Source organism: Hemiscyllium ocellatum, chromosome 12 (genome assembly GCF_020745735.1).
Source record: "Hemiscyllium ocellatum isolate sHemOce1 chromosome 12, sHemOce1.pat.X.cur, whole genome shotgun sequence".
Lineage (NCBI taxonomy): Eukaryota > Metazoa > Chordata > Chondrichthyes > Orectolobiformes > Hemiscylliidae > Hemiscyllium > Hemiscyllium ocellatum.
Window position 1 is genome coordinate 36,652,130 of NC_083412.1, and position 18,091 is coordinate 36,670,220.

The 18,091-nt window shown below is 39.1% G+C and overlaps 1 protein-coding gene across 1 annotated transcript in view; it reads left to right on the forward strand.

Moving 5' to 3' along the window:
* LOC132820918 (cilia- and flagella-associated protein 47-like) overlaps nt 1–18,091 on the forward strand; it is a 491,537-nt gene that overhangs the window by 446,273 nt on the left and 27,173 nt on the right. The window contains 3 exon segments of the mRNA XM_060833275.1: nt 2,863–3,041; nt 4,958–5,115; nt 14,635–14,803. Coding sequence (XP_060689258.1) covers nt 2,863–3,041; nt 4,958–5,115; nt 14,635–14,803 — 506 coding nt within the window.

Consider the following 18,091-nt stretch of genomic DNA (forward strand, 5'->3'; position numbering starts at 1 on the left):
GCACTGTAGAAATTCACTAAACCTGGCATCAACTTGACAATTTCCCATTGCAACAAACTTGAATGCTAGAGCTCACTGTGCGAGCAGTCAGAGATATAGGCCTACAGGTCAACAATAAATGATACATGCTGGAAGTATTCAGGAAATTAATCCTTGAGAAAGACACTGAATAGATTGAGGTCATTGATAAAAAAAGTTATGAGAAGTACTGTCCTTGTAAAAGCTAGGAATGTGAGTAACACAAAATGTAAATTTTTTTTACGTAACCATTCCAAGGGCAGCTACAAATTCCAGTTATGTTTTTGTGGATCTGATTCACAATACCAGATTCATGTGTTCTAAACCCATGACCACTTCCATCTAGATGGACAAGGGCAGCAGATACATGGGAACACCACCACCTTCAATTTCCCCTCCAAGTCACTCGCCATTCTGACTTGGAAATATATCACTATTCCTGGGTCAAAATCCTGAAATTCCCTCCCTAATGGCATTGGGGTCAATCCTCAGCAGGTAGACTGCAATAGTTCAAAAAGGCAGCTCACCACCACCTTCTCAATTATGGTAACTCAAGACGGGCAATAGATGCTGGCCAGCCAGTAACCTATATCCCACAAAAAATGAACAAAGAGAAAAGTCTGTACTGAAAACAGAAAATTCTGGCGATCACAGAGGGTCAGGCAGCATCCATGGAGAGAAAACAAGCTAATGTTTCGAGTCCAGATGACTCTTCTTCAGAGCTTCATATTCCAGCAGTCATTGTGTATCCTCCAAATAGGAACCAATGCATCACTAACAAATATAAAGAATTTCTAGCACCAGCATTTTAAAAAACTGCAGGAATTACTTTATTCACTGTGATTGTTTTAACACTACATTGATTTGTTCAGATTTCAGGAAATTGCATCCTATCTTTCCCCTGATCCCTGCGTTTACAAAATGAATTCAGCTCCCTTACTCCACAGCAGAACCACAGTTGCACAAAAACATAACTGGAATTTGTAGCTGCCCTTGGAATGGTTACGTAAAAAAAATTTACATTTTGTGTTACTCACATTCCTAGCTTTTGCAAGGACAGTACTTCTCATAATTTTTTTTATCAATGACCTCAATCTATTCAGTGTCTTTCTCAAGGATTAATTTCCTGAATACTTCCAGCATGTATCATTTATTGTTGACCTGTAGGCCTATATCTCTGACTCTCACACAGTGAGCTCTAGCATTCAAGTTTGTTGCAATGGGAAATTGTCAAGTTGATGCCAGGCATTTCCTCACAAAGTGAAACGGTATTTGAATGAATGCTATACCTTTGTATAATGAAGGAATATGGGGCTGCTTGGATTTTTAAAATCTTGTCACTGCGAAGTTCCTTGAAATGACATGGATTACAACATGAGGAATGAACAATTCTGAACAAATTTTTGTTTTGTATTACTGTTGCAAGGTGTCACTCAACTTATTTTTATTGTGTTGCATAAGTTAACTCTTGAAATAGGTACAGAAAAAGAAGTCGGTTCAATTCCCGACTCAGGCGACTGACTGTGTGGAGTTTGCACGTTCTCCCCGTGTGTGCGTGGGTTTCCTCCGGGTGCTCCGGTTTCCTCCCACAGTCCAAAGATGTGCGGGTCAGGTGAATTGGCCGTGCTAAATTGCCCGTAGTGTTAGGTAAGGGGTAAATATAGGGGTATGGGTGGGTTGCGCTTCAGCGGGTTGGTGTGGACTTGTTGGGCCGAAGGGCCTGTTTCCACACTGTAAGTCTAATCTAATCTAATCTAATAAAGAATCTGATAAGTTTATTGTTTGTGCACAAATATTTTGCGACCTAATTTTGAAGCCTAATCCAGAGATCTTGTTGATGTTAGTTGATTCTTGGAGCAGTTTTAATTGAGTAGCTGGCAGTGGAGATGTTAATATTGTCTTTCTAATCACAATTACTAAAGGACACCAAACATCTCTGCAGATACTGGAACAAACACGCAACTATTGGAACTATTTTCACACACAAGCTCAATGCCAGCAGGAAGACAGATACAGATCCTGCACATTTGTTGTGAGAGGTCCTGCAGTTGTCATGCAGCACTGTACAGTGACAGTCCACTGTAACCTGACACTTCCCTCTTTTCTTGAGCATAATGTGGAGGTGCATTGGTTGGACTGGTACATCGCATCAGTTGTATGTCACTTTGATCTTTTACTATAAATTCTGTGTCCTATGAACCTGCCTCACTAGTTACCTGACAAATTGGCCAGCACTCCAAAAGCTTGTACTGTCAAATAAATCTATTGGACTATAACCCGGAGTTGTGTGATTTTTAACTTCTTGAACATATACATAGTAATGTTTCACTATGAGGTTAGTGCATAGAAAGACAAATGAGAGGTACCAAAGACTCCCTGTCTTTGCAATCATCTTAAGCTTCCACGACAACCACTATCATATTGGAGGTCAGCTGCTGAGCTGCTAGTTGCAGCCTGGCTTTCCTTCCCTTTCATATGTGCCTGTCATTTTTTAGCCCCTCTAAAATAAGGCTTACGGCTGAATGAGGAGAAACTCTGCCTTTAAGCCTGGGTTCATGTTCCACTGGAATAGTTCAACAAGTTGATAATCAGTGTGCTAATCCCTCCAATACTTCCATATTATTCCCCAAAGGGAAATTAAATGTGTGTGAAAATGCAAAACAAACTTCGTTTTCTGACATGTTCTTACTATCACTCTGATAAGCATGCAAATGATCATGAGTATGAATGCTTGCACACACTTGCATTATTTTTGACTGATTCTGTGTAAAATCTGTTTGTGAGCCAATGTTTCATATTGTCAAGTTAATTGAAATGTCACATGGGATTTCTCTGTTTGTACAGCAGGACAAACCCCCACAGGAGACTTTTTTTATGAAATTCAGTTTGAGACAGAGAAGGCCAGAATTCAAATGGAGTCCACAATTGCAGTAAACTTTGTGAAGAAGAAATGGGACACAGAAACAGGCATTGTCACAATCACTTTCAACATTATTTTTGCACCATATAAACCAGTCAGGTATGTGAATCGTGCAACATGAACCACAAGGTCATCTTTGACTATACAAAGTTTGTATGAAACTAGGTAAGAGACTTTCAAGACATTCTCAAAATCAAATAGAGTAAAACAAAGTTTCCTCTTTTTTTGGATGCACATGGATCATAGCTGGACATTCTAATGGTTTTCATGTCGGAATTTCCTGTCAGAGTTGTTGCTAGATTAACCACAAAGGCTGTTCCTATATTGTCAACAAATGTATGATTGGAATTAGTTTTGTGGTGGATTGGAAGAAAGCTTTCCACAAAAATAATTTGGGTCTCTGCTGATGTGTGACAATTGTCTAAGTGACAGTGGCTGGCCACTATTCCATCTGCTCACCATCTTCCATCCCGACATAACTACCTTGAAACAAATTTTTGCTGCGTAGTTACGACATTGAACATGCTACAACAGTCAAGTTCCTAAAAGTCAATATCTACCCAATATCTCATAAACATGAATTACATTGTATTCAATTAAATCAGTTGAATAACACTGGTGGGGGATTTTGCCATAGACAAAAATGAACTCTTGCTTTTGCAAATCTGATATCATTAAAAAAAAATCAAATAATCTTGATTAATTCGATGAGCAATAATTCACTTATTTGTTCATTGATATTTCAAAGCATCCATCAAAGTTCTGCACAATCCTTGAAATTCAGCTATCACTATGAAAAGTTTACGTTGAAATTTTAGCTTAATTTTTTTACATGGTGTGTGTAAATTCCCAAATCACCACTTCCCTTGTTAAGTTTAAGGTGAGTCCACCAGTTACTGTGTAAAGGATCATTCCTCAGTAAAGTGCAGCACTGTTTATTATGTCTCTTCACAAGTGCATAACGGATTTGCACTGTGACGCCAGTGATGGTGTTTGACTGCCCTGGGCCCCTGGTTTGTCCTGACCTTGTATAGCTAGGACCATTCTCATTATGTGGGTCAAAGCATACCATGCAACAGGTGGAATTTCTCACAAGCAACTTGGTCGTGACAACCTGTATTCTCATTCCGATTCGAAGGATATCTGTTTGTAGGTTTTGCTCAGGAGGGTTGCTGCATTTGTGTCAAGATGGAAGGTTAACAGGAGGTGGATTTGACATATCATTACAGATATCAACATCATTTGCTTTTATTAGCCTTAATCTCACAATACAGTTAAATTATTTACGTGTTTACTTACTTTGCACACTGTTTCATCACAAGCAGAATGTGATGCTTCATCATGACAACAGAACTCTCCTGCAGCTCTGCGCTGATTGAAACCATCTGTATCAATGGTTTTCTTCAATTATTTTCTTTATGCAAAGGCAAGCCAAACGATAATGTCTTTCCCTCACATTTACAAATGAAGAATCTTTCCAGCTCCTTAAGTGAACCAGCGACTGCAAAAAATGTATAATTGATTACTTCTAGAAGTTAATCAAATTAGCAGTTGGTTCTACTTCACTTTAAGTTCATTGATTCTACTATTTCTGTCATGTTTTATGAATTCTTTGCAACTTCTCTGTGCATCATATCCTTATCTAAAATGAAATTGGACACAGTTTTAGGAAGCAATTCAAATCAGGAATGCAGCTGCAGGCAATCTCAGCATTTGTTTTGATTAACTGACCATTTTTGGTGTTGTTTTTTGGTGTGTCTGGAAAATTTATTGAAGTATTTGTCACAGTAATGGCCCACCCAACAAGGATGCTGGTATTGGTTTGAAGAAGTGGATCAGTGCCAAATCACCATTATGTATATCCTTGAGACACTGTTTACTTGAAGTTAACATGTTTTCTTTGCTCGAGTAATATTTTTTTCATAATCAGAAACAACTGTCAAATCTTCAAAATATTTTGGACATGATTGTGCTTCATATAAATGAATGATTAATTTTTTTTTGTTTGACTTCAGCCAGTCAGCAATGCTGAAAGTGCAATCTGCCACTGGTGGAATCTGGAGATTCCCATTATTGTTGATTGCTACGGAGCCACAGGTGGACGATGTGATCAATATTGAAGCATTAGGACTAAATAAGGAATCCGTGGTTTGCTTCAGGCTAACAAGCCAGACAAGGTATTGTGACAATTTCCAATTACTTTCCTTACTGTAAAAAGTTTATGCCCCAAGTGCTCTAGTAAGTTTTTTATTTAAGCAAAGTGTATATAAAACAAACAACTGATTTTTGAATAAATGATGGACCAGATTTTGGCATAACCCCCTCCAGGGATTCTGTACCTGTGTGAACACGGGCCTTTAATTCCCTTCACCCCTTAAAGCTGAAGATTTATTAATGAAGAATGCAGAGTCTGCCAGGAGCTGTCAGTTCGAATAGTTGATTCAATGTCAAATTGAATTTAGGAAGTGGAATGAAGAGAGGGAAGAAAAGAATTAAGGGCTTAAAAGAGATAAATGAGTAGAAATAAAATGTTCTTCAAAGGTTTACAAGTTTTTAAAAAAATCAGCAGTAATTAAAACCTGAAAGAATGGGAACTGAGTGAGATTTCATGCTCCATGAACTAACTGTTGTAGTTGTCTTCTTCGAGTATGACTGACTTCCTATTACCAGACCAAAACTAAACTAGCAACTTGAGAGCTGACTTGTGAGCTTATTGGTAAACTGAACGCCTCAATGGTGAAATTCTGTCCCACTGGAAGCTGTTGGTTAATCACGTACCAGCATTTTCTAAGTCCTTGTGATCATCCCTAGAAGCCCGGTCTTCTGAGGATCCAAAGCTGAGTTGGTAGCTTGACTTGACTCTCACAGGGTGGAGAATTATTGAGAAAGGAGTGTCAGAGGACCCAGAAGCAAGGGTAGAGAATGGGTGGCCTTCAGGAGCTGTTCTATTGGTCTAACTCTTCCCAAGGTTGGCTCCAGATTGAGGTAAATGGAGCAATGGTCTGCAACCCAGCAGACTGGTCACCCTAACTTCCTAGTTGGTAAATCAGCCATTTTACTCCTTGGCTGTGAAGGCAGGTATTCAGACTGGTAGTGGCTGGAAGTCCTTCAGTGGCTGTTAATTGATCAATTAAGTCCCTTAATTGGTAGTGAGTTGGAAAGCTCACTGATGAACATTCCTGTCTAATACTTAATGCCTAATACTGAGGTAGAAAATGTCTCTCCAGGGCAATACCCCGAATTATTTGGTCTTCTCATCACCTTTCTTGCCATCTCTATATAGCACATAATTGCACTCTTCGTACTTGTAAAACCTAATTTTTATTGCCAGATAAGTTGGTTGTTGGTCATCAAAAATAATCACTGTTTAAAATATACTGACACTACAATGGTCAAAGGCTAAACTTTCACTGGCATGTTTAGTGAGTATCCTCAGCAACCTCATGCTATTCACTATGTTTTAATGCCTGGTCACTCAGTGAGATGTAAAGATGAAGGAGGACCTGGAGGAGAAGGGCAACTCAGATAGCAAGTTCCTGTTTTCTGTATTTAATTGCACGTGTATGATGACTTGAATTTATTGTCCAATTTGTACGTTAATTGTGGTGACACAAATAGTCACTTACTGGTATGGAACTTGAATATTATTAAAGAAAAGAGACATGTTACTGTAGTTTCCTGTCCTCCCTTAATTGGGCCAAGTACACAAGCTTTAAATTACAAAAAGCTACAACTATAGGTTCCCCAAGCCTCTTGGTAATTCAAAGAAAGCACAAGATTTGAACATATTCCTTTGCAGAAATTAGGTCCTTGCATATGAATACATTATGCTTCTAAGAATGAAATCAACAATGTTACAAATTAAACTGATTATCTTAAATTGGTTATTAGTGTAGCAATCAGCACATGTGAACACTTGCAGATCAATTGCAGCACTAAATCTAACAGCTGATGTTTTGTTTTGGGTTTTGCAAGCATTGGCTGGTTGAGCATGGTCTGTGTTCTGCCTATTGCAAACAACCAATGAAACATGCTATTTTGATTTGATCAGTTGATTGTTGGGACATGCAGGAGAAAGTGATGGACTGCAGATGCTGGAGATCAGAGTCAGTTGTGTGATAGACAGAATGTCTCTTTCAGTTAAAAGTTAAAAATCACACCGCCAGGTTATAGTTCCATTACATTTGGTGGTTGTGCCTGATGAAGGAGCAGTGCTCTGAAAACTAGTGCTTTCAAATAAACCTGTTGGACTTTAACCTGGTGTTGTGTGATTTTTAACTTTGTACATCCCACCTAACACTGGCTCCTCCAAATCATGTCTTTCAATGAATGCCAACATCCTATTAGTGGATAATGCCTCTCATGTCACCACTATATAGTTTCAATGTGAAATGGTTTATTTAATCTGTTGTTCAAAATTTTGCACTACTTTGTTTTTACAAAGTAAGGTGAGGTAGAATGGTCCTTCTCATGTATGAATGTGGCAGCCTTTGGCCCATTTGTAAGTTAGTGGAATATAGAGTGAGTATTGACCTGATTCGGATAATCATAGCCTAGCAGGATAACATTTCTGAATCAAGCTTGCAAAGTGAGCAAATGTTTTAGACTCAGTTTTCAAGACTGCTGGTGAGGCCAGTGTTGTAGTTGATGGATTCTTTGAATTCCAAAATGTACATTGACCAGTGAGTGTAGGCTTGCTGTAGACAATGGGGAAGACCTCTTCAGTAGATTTGTTTGCAAGCATATTAAGGAAAAATTTTGCATTAGAATGAAGTCCTCAAGAATGGATCTTAACATGTGATGGAGTGCATTAAGATGTCTTAACAACAAATTTAAGACAATCAGGTGAGCTCACAATGTAGCTCTTTTATGTTTGCTCAAAACACAGCACACGTTAATATACAAGGATCAGTTCTCACAAACAGAAGGAATATGTTTAGGTGTTCCACCTTTTTTGAACCATTCAAAGGACTGAGAAACCTGTTGTTCCCTGCTAGTAAATCAAAGTCCACTTGCTGACCCATGAGCACCCTTTCGGTCCTGGAGTAGCAATTGTCATGACTGTTTGACAGTGACTCAGTTAGCCTCACTGTTACATGTATAGTATGACTAATGTATTGAATTTAATTATTCTGTAGGTACTGTAGTAGCGTCCTTATTATCATATTCTATTATGTTATGACTTGTCAGTCAATGCTTCAAACTTTTAGACACTGAATATTAAAGTGACCATTGCAAATGCTGTGATTTTTGACATTTGAACTCCAGTCCATCTGAGTCTCTGGGGAAAAAAAAACTAATTAGATATCAACATTCACAGCCACCTGGGAATTCACACATGCCTTTGCTTGGGGATAGATTATCAATAAGTGACCCACAGCTTTCTAGCCAGATGCTCCTTATGTTTGACTCTGGACAAAAGACGACGTGTGTAAAGTAATGTGAATACATCCCCATCAACTATCCACTATATTTTGTCGATGTCTCATCTAAAATAAATTGGATAAATTTCTAAGTGTCAAATGATTGTATTGCATGAGTAATCGACATACAATCACTTTTTGGACACAAGACTTTAAACTGATATAATTCAAATAATGAGGACTATTTTGTCCTCTGCTTTTTTAAAGCAGTTTTCCTCCAGACAAGAGTCCCAGCAGAAATCCATCAAACTCACTCACGTCCTTTAAGCAGCCATGGTGATAAACAGGAGTACCTTGAAAATAGGAGGGGGATTTTTCCCAACCCTTTTCAACTTCATATTCAGCTGGGAGCAAAGCTCCTATAAATTTGATGAGAACAAGCCTCACAACTTACTGAAACTTCTCTGCTTTACAAGAGGTCTACTTCAAGTAAAATATCAACTCATTTAAGAATGTACAGTCCTGCTACAAAAGAAATGGTGACATTCGTGCATTGCAAATATGATTTTTCTTAATCTGCGTTTAGTCTTTGTGTGTGTGTGAGGCAATGTATGAGAGTTAAGTACGTGATATGTTGCTCTCCAACGAAAATGTGTGATAATAAATTATCTCCTTTGTTAATTTTCAAAAGAAGATTGTTGCTGTAGTTATTTACTTTGGGACAATCACATTGAGGGTAGGAAAACACATGTTCCTCATTTATAAGATGTATTGATCATTAGCAGTAAGAAAATGCACAATTTCTGTCTGTAACAATATGCACATCATCCTCTGCTAGTGTTATGATGCTTTCGTGATGTTAACAGAATATCTATGTAAAAATTGCAACATTGAAAATAGGCCATTTGGTCCAATTGATCCTTGTTGGTGATTTTATATTACATAAACTACAATAGGAATTATATTTTTCTATCCTGTTTTATATACTTAAATTTCCCTTTAATAAACCAACTAGATATCCTATTCTAAATCTTGACATGGTATTTTCTTTAACTAACTCCACAAGTGAGCCTTAACAGTCTTGCAGGTCTCTGAGTGGAAAATGTTTCTCCTGTTATCACTATTTAATTTAAATGCATCTCCCCTGTGCCACCCTCTCGCTCAGAATAAATGTTTGTTTCTACCTATACTAGTACAACTTTTCATGTTTTCGAACACTGTACCTCTCTTCAATTTTGTCTTAATTTTCTCTGAAAAACTATCATTGTTTTCATTAGAACATTGTTGAATTTCTTCTTACCATTATGAGTCTGTCAACCTTTGTCTCAATGTTCTTCTTGCATCATGGAGGACAACCCTGCGTACAATATTCCAACTTTGACCTCACTTAGCATTTATATAGACTTCATCATTACTTTGCCACTTTTGTATTCTATATTTCTTTCTGTAAAGAATTGCATTCCATTTTTTATGGCTACTTCAGGTAAATTGTAAGACAGTGCAATGAAACTAATTATCAGCACTTGATTTTCTGTCATATAAGCATATTCTTGCCAACTTTGAAAGTTACTTTAATCTCAACCAAACACAAAAAGTACATTATATCTTGAGTCAAAAGACTATCAGAATTAACTTATTTGCTAGCCTCACAGTCAGGAACAAAGTTTTATTTTAGCTTTCTGATCTGGTACCAAATTTTAACTTTCAAAAATTTATGTGGAATACAGAAGTCTAAGTATTCATTTTGTGAGAAAGGTTTGTTCAGTATTATTCCAGGTTCTTAACTCTCTTTGTCTTTATACTGTACCTTGCTTTGTATTTGTATGTGCGATATTCACTTAAGTGGCTGGGCCAACATTTGTTGCCTACATTAAAGTGTCCTGGAACCGAGTAGCTTCCTCTGGCATTTCACAGGGCAGTTAAAAGCCAGCCACATGACTGTGGGACTAGAGTTAAATGTAGGCCCGGTGAGGTATGGACAGAAAATTTCCTTCCCTAAAGGACGTTAGTGAACCAGATGGGTTTTTATGACAAGTGATAGATAGTCACCATTAGATTAGCCTTTTATTCCAGATTTTTATTGAGCTTGAATTCCATCTGCTACAGTCAGATTTGAACCAGTGTCCCTAGAACATCAAATTAAAACAAAGATGAAGTCACTGACCTTGAGAAGTTAACTCTGCATGCTCCCTACAGATACTGCCAGACTTGCTGAGTTTGCCAACAATTTTTTTTTGTTCCCAGAACAGTAGCCTGGGCTTTTGAACTGATAGTGCTAATAATCTCTCCAAATTTCACCTTAATTTGTTTCACCTTGATTTAACAAAAGATGTCATAGAAATTCTGCATTTAATAAAGTAGGCCCGAAGTTCCATTCATGCCCCATGGATACATTCCTCTTTGTACAGATCATTATGCACTGGATGGACAACTCAAACTATCACTCTTTGGTGAAGTGGCACACTTTACATGCTCACCGTAAAAATAAAATAGAATCATAACATCCCTGTTGTTTGGATATTCTTTCAAGTATGGCAATAATTTTATCAGCTGTATCCTCCAGAAATACTACCTAGGTCTCTTGTTCTCTATCCTTTCTTGTTCATTACTCTGCCATAATAATAACTTAAAATTTTGTTCCTATAGCAGCATCATTCTTGCTGTTAATTCTTTGCCTTAGATGGTGATAGTTATAATCTTCCAATGATCTTAAATTGCACAGATGACTTCAAGCATATCTAAAGCTGACTACACTCGCTACAAAAATAGCATCAATTATTTTTTTTTCCCTGGCTTCACCGATAGCTATTTGAGCTTTGCCTTCTTCTGTTCTAAACCTCATCACTTTATTGATTCACAAACTAACGCCTGACAGAAGGAGGCCATTTGAAGAACTATATATTTCAAGGAGGTGCAATACCGTAATGGTATTATCACTAGGTTATTAATCCAGAGACCAGGTAATGTCTGGGAACCCAGGTTCAAATCCCACCATGGCACATGAGCAAAGAAGCCTCCTGCTAATTACTATGTACCTACCTCTCTCAGCTGATGAATCAGTTCTCCTCTTGTGGAACAATGCTTGGAAAAAGCACTGAGGGTGGAAAGGGTACAAAATGTACTCTGGCTGGGGATTTCAGTGTCCACAATGACTTGGCATCAGCACCATTGATGGAGCTAGTCAAGTCCTAAAGGACACCTCTGCTATACTGGATTAGCAGCAGGTAGTAAGACAACCAACCAGAGGGGAAAGCATATTTGACCAATCTGCAGATACATCTAGCTATGACAGTATCAATGAGAGTGACCATTGCACAGACCTCGCCTTCACATATCTTGTATTGTGTGGCACTAGCACTAACTTAAATGGGCTAGGCTTCAAATAAATCTAGTAACTCAAGACTGAGCTTGCGTAAGGTGCTATGGGCCATCAATAGCACATGGGGACACCACCACTTGCAAGTTCCCCTCGAAGCCACTCATTGTGCTGACTTAGAAATCTATGGCTGGATCAAAATTCTGAAATTCTGTTCCCTAGCAGCATTGTGGGTCTGCTTCACAGTACATGGACTGCAGACGTTCAAGAAGGCAACTCACCATCAACTTCTGAAGTGCAACCGGGGATGGACATAAATGCTGGCCAGCCAATGATGCCCACTCCTATGAGTGAATTAAAAAAAAATGAAGATCAGCAGTTAGTCCCATTCCTGTAGATTTTTCCATTCTGACCAGGAATATTTATTTTTTAAGCATTTATTCCATTCCCTTTAGGAACTTAATAATAGGCCTGTCTCCACGATCATTTTAGGCAGCGCATATCAGATCATTAAAACTAATTGCTCAGAAATAGATCCCACACAGTCACAGCCAAGCTGCTTTATTCACAAACTTATGGAAAATAGGCATTTTATTTTTGTGAATGGACAAGCCATTTTGAAACAAAATAGATTTGTGAGGTTAAGTTACTTTTTTTTTGCTTTTACCAATACACATGGGACTGCCCAAGACTGGAAGCTAGCTTGGATGTCTGGACAGGATATTAAACTGTAAATGACCTTTCAGAACATTTCATTGAGAAGATATTGCAATGCAAAACATCTTTTGGATAAAATGGCTGCCAATGTTCAAATACCTGCAAAAACTAGTTCACAGTGATCTTGCAGATTTTGAGGTTGTGGAATGGAATTCTGCAAAAGACTGTGAGAAGAAACACATTTTCACAAGGAGCTGTAAAATAGATGAAAGTCAAACACTATTCTGTTTACACAAGGGCTTCACTTTTTAAAAAATGTTCATTATATGATCACTTATGAATTATCTTTGAAAGTGCACGTACAAACAACACCACCCCCTGTACATCCATGACTGTGTTGCCAAATTCCAAACAAACCCACCTCCAAGTTTGTTGATGATTCCAGCATAGTATGATGGATGGGTCAGGGTACAGGAAGGAGCTAGAGGGGTTGGTGATGTGATGCAATGATAACAACCCCTCTCTCAATGCCAGCAAAACTAAAGAACTGATTAATGACTTCAGAAAGAAAGGAGGAGCACACGCCCCACATCAACATCAACGAAGCTGAGGTTGAGAGGGTGGGGACAGTCAAGTTCCTAGGAGTGACAATAATCCACAATCTGTAATGGACTTCTCTCGTAGATGAGATGGTCAAGAAGGCACAACAATGCCTCCTTCCTCGGGTGGCTCAGGAAATTTAGTCTGTCCATAAGGGCTCTCACTAAGTTTTACAGATGCACCATAAAAAGCATACTATCCCGGTGCATAATGGTCTGATATGGCAACTGGATTGGCAAGACTGTAAGAAACTATAGAAAGTTATGTGCATAGTCCAGACCATCACAGAAGCCAACCTTGCATCCATGGATGCCATTTACACACCTTGTTGCAGTGGAAAGACTGCCAACATCATCAAAGACCCAACCAACCTGGTAATGATCTCTTACAATCCCTTCCATCAGGCAGAAAATACAGAAGCCTGAACATACACATCAGCAGGTTCAAGAGCAACTTCTTCCCTGCTGTTATTAGACTGATGAATGGACTCTCTAACTTCAAATAATGCTGATTTTGTTAATGTGATCTTGCCTAGAACATGGTTTAACCTGTATGCCTTACTCTGTCCAAGATTTTTTTCACCCTATGTTCTGTATGTCCTTGCTCACAATGATCTGCCAGTACTGCTCGCAAACAAAGCTTTTCACTGTATTTAGGTACACGTGACAATAAATCAAATCAGTCAAAATCACTCAGCATTAATTTGGCAAAAATCGAATTATTCAAACAAGAGTTTTCTTTCACAAATCTGTGCTGGCTTTAATTTATCCATCCATATAACAAAATTTTAATGTACCAATTAATTTTGTCTCTAAATGTATTGCATCATCAATGCCGGGTTAGTTGACCTGTAATCATGGCTACCAATAGTCCAATCCCACCTCTTTACATGCAGCAGAGAGAGGCCCAGGCCAAGCCTGACAGAATTTACTGGACTGTCTGGTGTTGTACAAGGGGATGGACCTCAAGAGATCCCCTTTGCCCATTGGAAGATCCCTCCAAGCCATATTCCTTTTGTCATAGCAATACTCTGTGGCCCAGCTTTCGAACCACACCTTCCACCTGCCTCAGAACTTCTGCAGAGGTTGCTAGCCCAGTCCCTTCAGTCCAGCTTCCATAACCACCTCCTCTTTGCAGCCCAACTATTCTCCCAGCAGTGGGACCGCTTGATGGCCCGCAACTAAGCAAGGGCATCATGCCCAGATGAAACAGGGGTCTCACCCTGAGACAATGAATGTCCCACAGAGCGTAAAATGGCTGCAGGGACAACAAGCTTAATTGTTGGTGGGATCCCATTCGACATTAGGGAAGCATTCTGGGGAACATGGTGTCCCTTAGGTCTAGCCCCCTTACATCTAGGACCTTCCTGATTTGTTCACATACTTCCATTTCTTCATTGTAACTAGGTTTATGGATCATTGTCTCCCCAAGGATCGCGGCAGTTCTGAACAGCCCACGACTACCACCTCAGGGTAACTAATGATGGTCAGTCATTGTGGCCATGCCAGAAATGCTGACACCCTGAGATCACATTTTTAAACATAAGTATTATTAAATCGTTCAGATTTTCTGTAGATCAAATGAAATTAAGTGAGATGTTCAACCTCGAGTATAACAACTGATCATTCTTCTAGAATTCAACAAACCTAAATAGAGAACAAAACAGAAGTTGCTGGGAAAGTTTAGCAGGTCTGAAAACCTAAATATGGGATATTAGTTCTCACTAACTAGTGTTCTACTTCTCATTCTGTGCCTTTTAGGTATCCCATGCCCTTCACAGCCCACTTTCTACCTTGTAGTGATCAGGCTTTTGTGGTATCACCTCAAGCTGGTGAACTGCTTCCACTTGGCTCCACTGGGACTCTATTCACTGTTGGATTTACCCCACGTATGTACAGCAAAAAGTACAAGGCAAAACTGCTGATTCAGGTGAGTCCAGTAGGTATTTAATTTTAACTTTAATAAATCGCACAATGCCTCTCAGAACTGCTCATAAATAATTGAAATACTGAGCAGAGTTTTCAGTGGCTACAGGGACAGAAATCAAGTTGATGTTTTGAGCGAACGATCTTTTGTCTGTTGAAGCAACTGATTCAGAAATTCCGTTGGCCAGGTGTTTTTTTTTTCTGCAGGGTAGACTGGAATTGAGCATTGGGAACATGAGCTGAATCCATGGGGATTGCTGGAAAATTGAACTTGGATTTTGGAGGGTTCCAGCTCAGTTTAGTTTAATACTTAATCAGGAACAGTTAGAGAATTGAAAACCTTATTTCAACCCTGAATAACTGTTAAATGGAACCTTCAACTCAACAGTGATCACTGTAACCACACTACCTCAACTGCTGACACTCCCCAATCCAACACCTCCACCCTTGACCTGATCTCCCCCTCAACCCATCCTCAATCTGACATCAACAATCCCCCAACCTCACTCCACTGGACATGACACCACCCCCCCAACATAATATACCACACCAATTCTGTGACCTTCCCCAACCCAACACCACTCCCTTCCTCATTGACTCCTACATCCATGGTCTGATTTACCTAACACCCATTCAACCCCACCAACAACCAACATCTTCCCACTACCCCCCCTTCCGGTTACAAAAATCCTCATGACCCGACACCCAGCACCTTCCCTATTCTGAAATCCACCGCCTCCCCCAGTCTGAACCCTCCTCCTCTAACCTGACATATTAGCTCCATTCCAACCCTATCGAACCAACACCCTCCCTCTATCCTGCTGCCTGACCTGACAAGCTCCTTCCACCCTACTCCAGAGCCCAAGCCCTCAATCTACCCTCAGCACTCATCCATCACCTGACATTCTAGCCCCTAACCTACCTTCCATTTGCCCCTCCCCCCACCTTCACCTGGGGCCTGACCTACATGTCCAAAGTGGCTGCTGGACATTTAAACTACAAAATATGGCCCACTTATTGCTGAGAAAGGATTGTGGTTTCCATAACGATTCTCTCTGCTGCCAATCGTGGGCCTTCCTAGATTGGTCTCTGCTGTTTCATCACAAGAAACTGTGGGGGAAGAAGTGAACAAAATATGAGTGTGTATTTCTTTCTGGCTGATCTGCCTCAGAAAAAGGTTTCTGATCATAAAATCTGGGCCAAACATTTTGTTTTCAGTCTTTTCAGTTACTGCCAAATGTGCTATGGTTTCCAGCTCTTTGTTTCTTGTTCAGCTTTCAACATCAGCAGTATTTTGAATGTGTGACAGCAATATCTGATCATTTGGTTTAAAAAGCACTTTTTTTTATACAAGCATATTTTGTATTAAGAATGAATCCTATACCTATTGGCTATTGAATATGAGCATTAATAACTGGAACAATCATCACGCCAAGTTAAGATTAACTCTAACCTTCTCTCAGCAAAAGCCTTGAGTCTTACTCCCAGAAGACTACCATATTACTTTGCAATCTCTTCAAGTGAAATTGCAAATATAATGCCGCAAGTGTGGAAAATGGATGCATTTCGAACTGCAGACTTCCATCTGCTAAGAAGCTATTTGAATTTGAATTAATTCATTTAATTTAGGACATTTACAATCATCAGACAAATTAAAAATACTTCATCCAGTATTCTAAATTTGGATCCAAACCTATATTCCAAAGCCTAAAACTAAATGTTAGCTTCCTACAATACCTAGCCCTATCTTTTATGAAGATAATATGATTTGATTAATATGTGCACTAGCATAATATAAAATTGCACTGTGCCTGTAGGGCTGTCTTTGGGACATAAATATGTGTTAGAGTTCAGAGAATCTCAACAAAAATGTGTTTTGTGGGATTTCTGACCTGAATATAGGGTGCCTTAAGCCACACACTTCATAGTAATGTGTCAGAAAATGTTCCTGCATTACATCGTCCACTCCTTAGGTGACAGAACCACAAACACACAAAATCAAACTATAGGGCAGTGGTAACTAATAGTGACAGATACCTGCAGCCCTGCAGTTAAGTCCAAAATAACTAGCCTGGTGTATCGATTTTTAATTGTTTTCTTCCATTAATGTTTTCATTGAGGGGAGTGAAGTGATTTTGTTTTTCCAAATTTTAATTTCAGCTCGAGCTTGTTAATCTATGAGGACAGACCGATGTAGCCATCAAAACTATTGATTAAGCTACAGAAATGTGTTTGAGTTTTTATCCTCCCCTGTGCATTAAGTATATGGCTGCCTTACTGTGCAGGATTCTGTTTACTATTTTGATCAAGAATTAGCTAGGCGGAATGCTGAACAGGTTCAGTGTTCTCTTTTTCCCAGAAGTGGGGGTGACTAATGAAATATGGCATAAAATCAGATTTTCCACTTACTTGGAGTCATTTATAGAAGCTTCAGTTTGCATAGATGGGAGTATCAGAGACACATTTGGTCCCAAAATTCTTATTTAATGATGTTATTATCAGCGATTCTGGAGGGGTGCTCTGCAAAGCTCAATCTACTCATATTTCATTGGCAAATATATCCATTAACGGCATTTGGTGTGAATCTCATGTCAAACAGTTATGCTGTTCTGCATAGCTTTTCAAAACTCAGGCTATCCTCAGGATTTCGACCGCAGCAGCCAAGCAGGATAAAAGCTACCATCTTTGTGGTGCCTCAATCGCCACATTAAAGGCATTGAAGGTATGCCTGTGAGAAATGCTAATGTTTGAGATACCCTGACTGCAACTGGGAGGGAAGGTGTCATGGTTTCTCCATTCTGCAGGAAGCCAAAAGAAATTCAAAGGCTATCGGATTTGAATTCCAAACTACTCAGTCTCCTGGGTATAAGGTTCCTCACTTCTATTGTCTCATTTGATGCTGAAACTGGTTGTGCTTTAATGTTAACTGTAACTTGTGACAGCGGAAGCAGGATGTATGAGATTTCAGTACCAATAACCTATCAAGCTATTCCCTATGACATGCTTGGCCATGCTTGCGAATGAACTATGATCACAATCACACCTATTCATTGCTAGAGGACGTTGTCACAAGCCATCCCTGTCATGGACAACCTTGTTCTCAAAGGAGTCAATTGTCTGTTTTGTGATCAGAGCTAAATAATGTGTTGTTGTCGTAACACTAATGCATCATTATTACATAGGATTACACCAATCACTGTTGTTAATTGAATGGAAGTCTTTGCTTATGTTGAGGCTTCACCACTATGATCAGGGTAATCTAGGACATGTTATACCTTAGAAAACCTGAGAA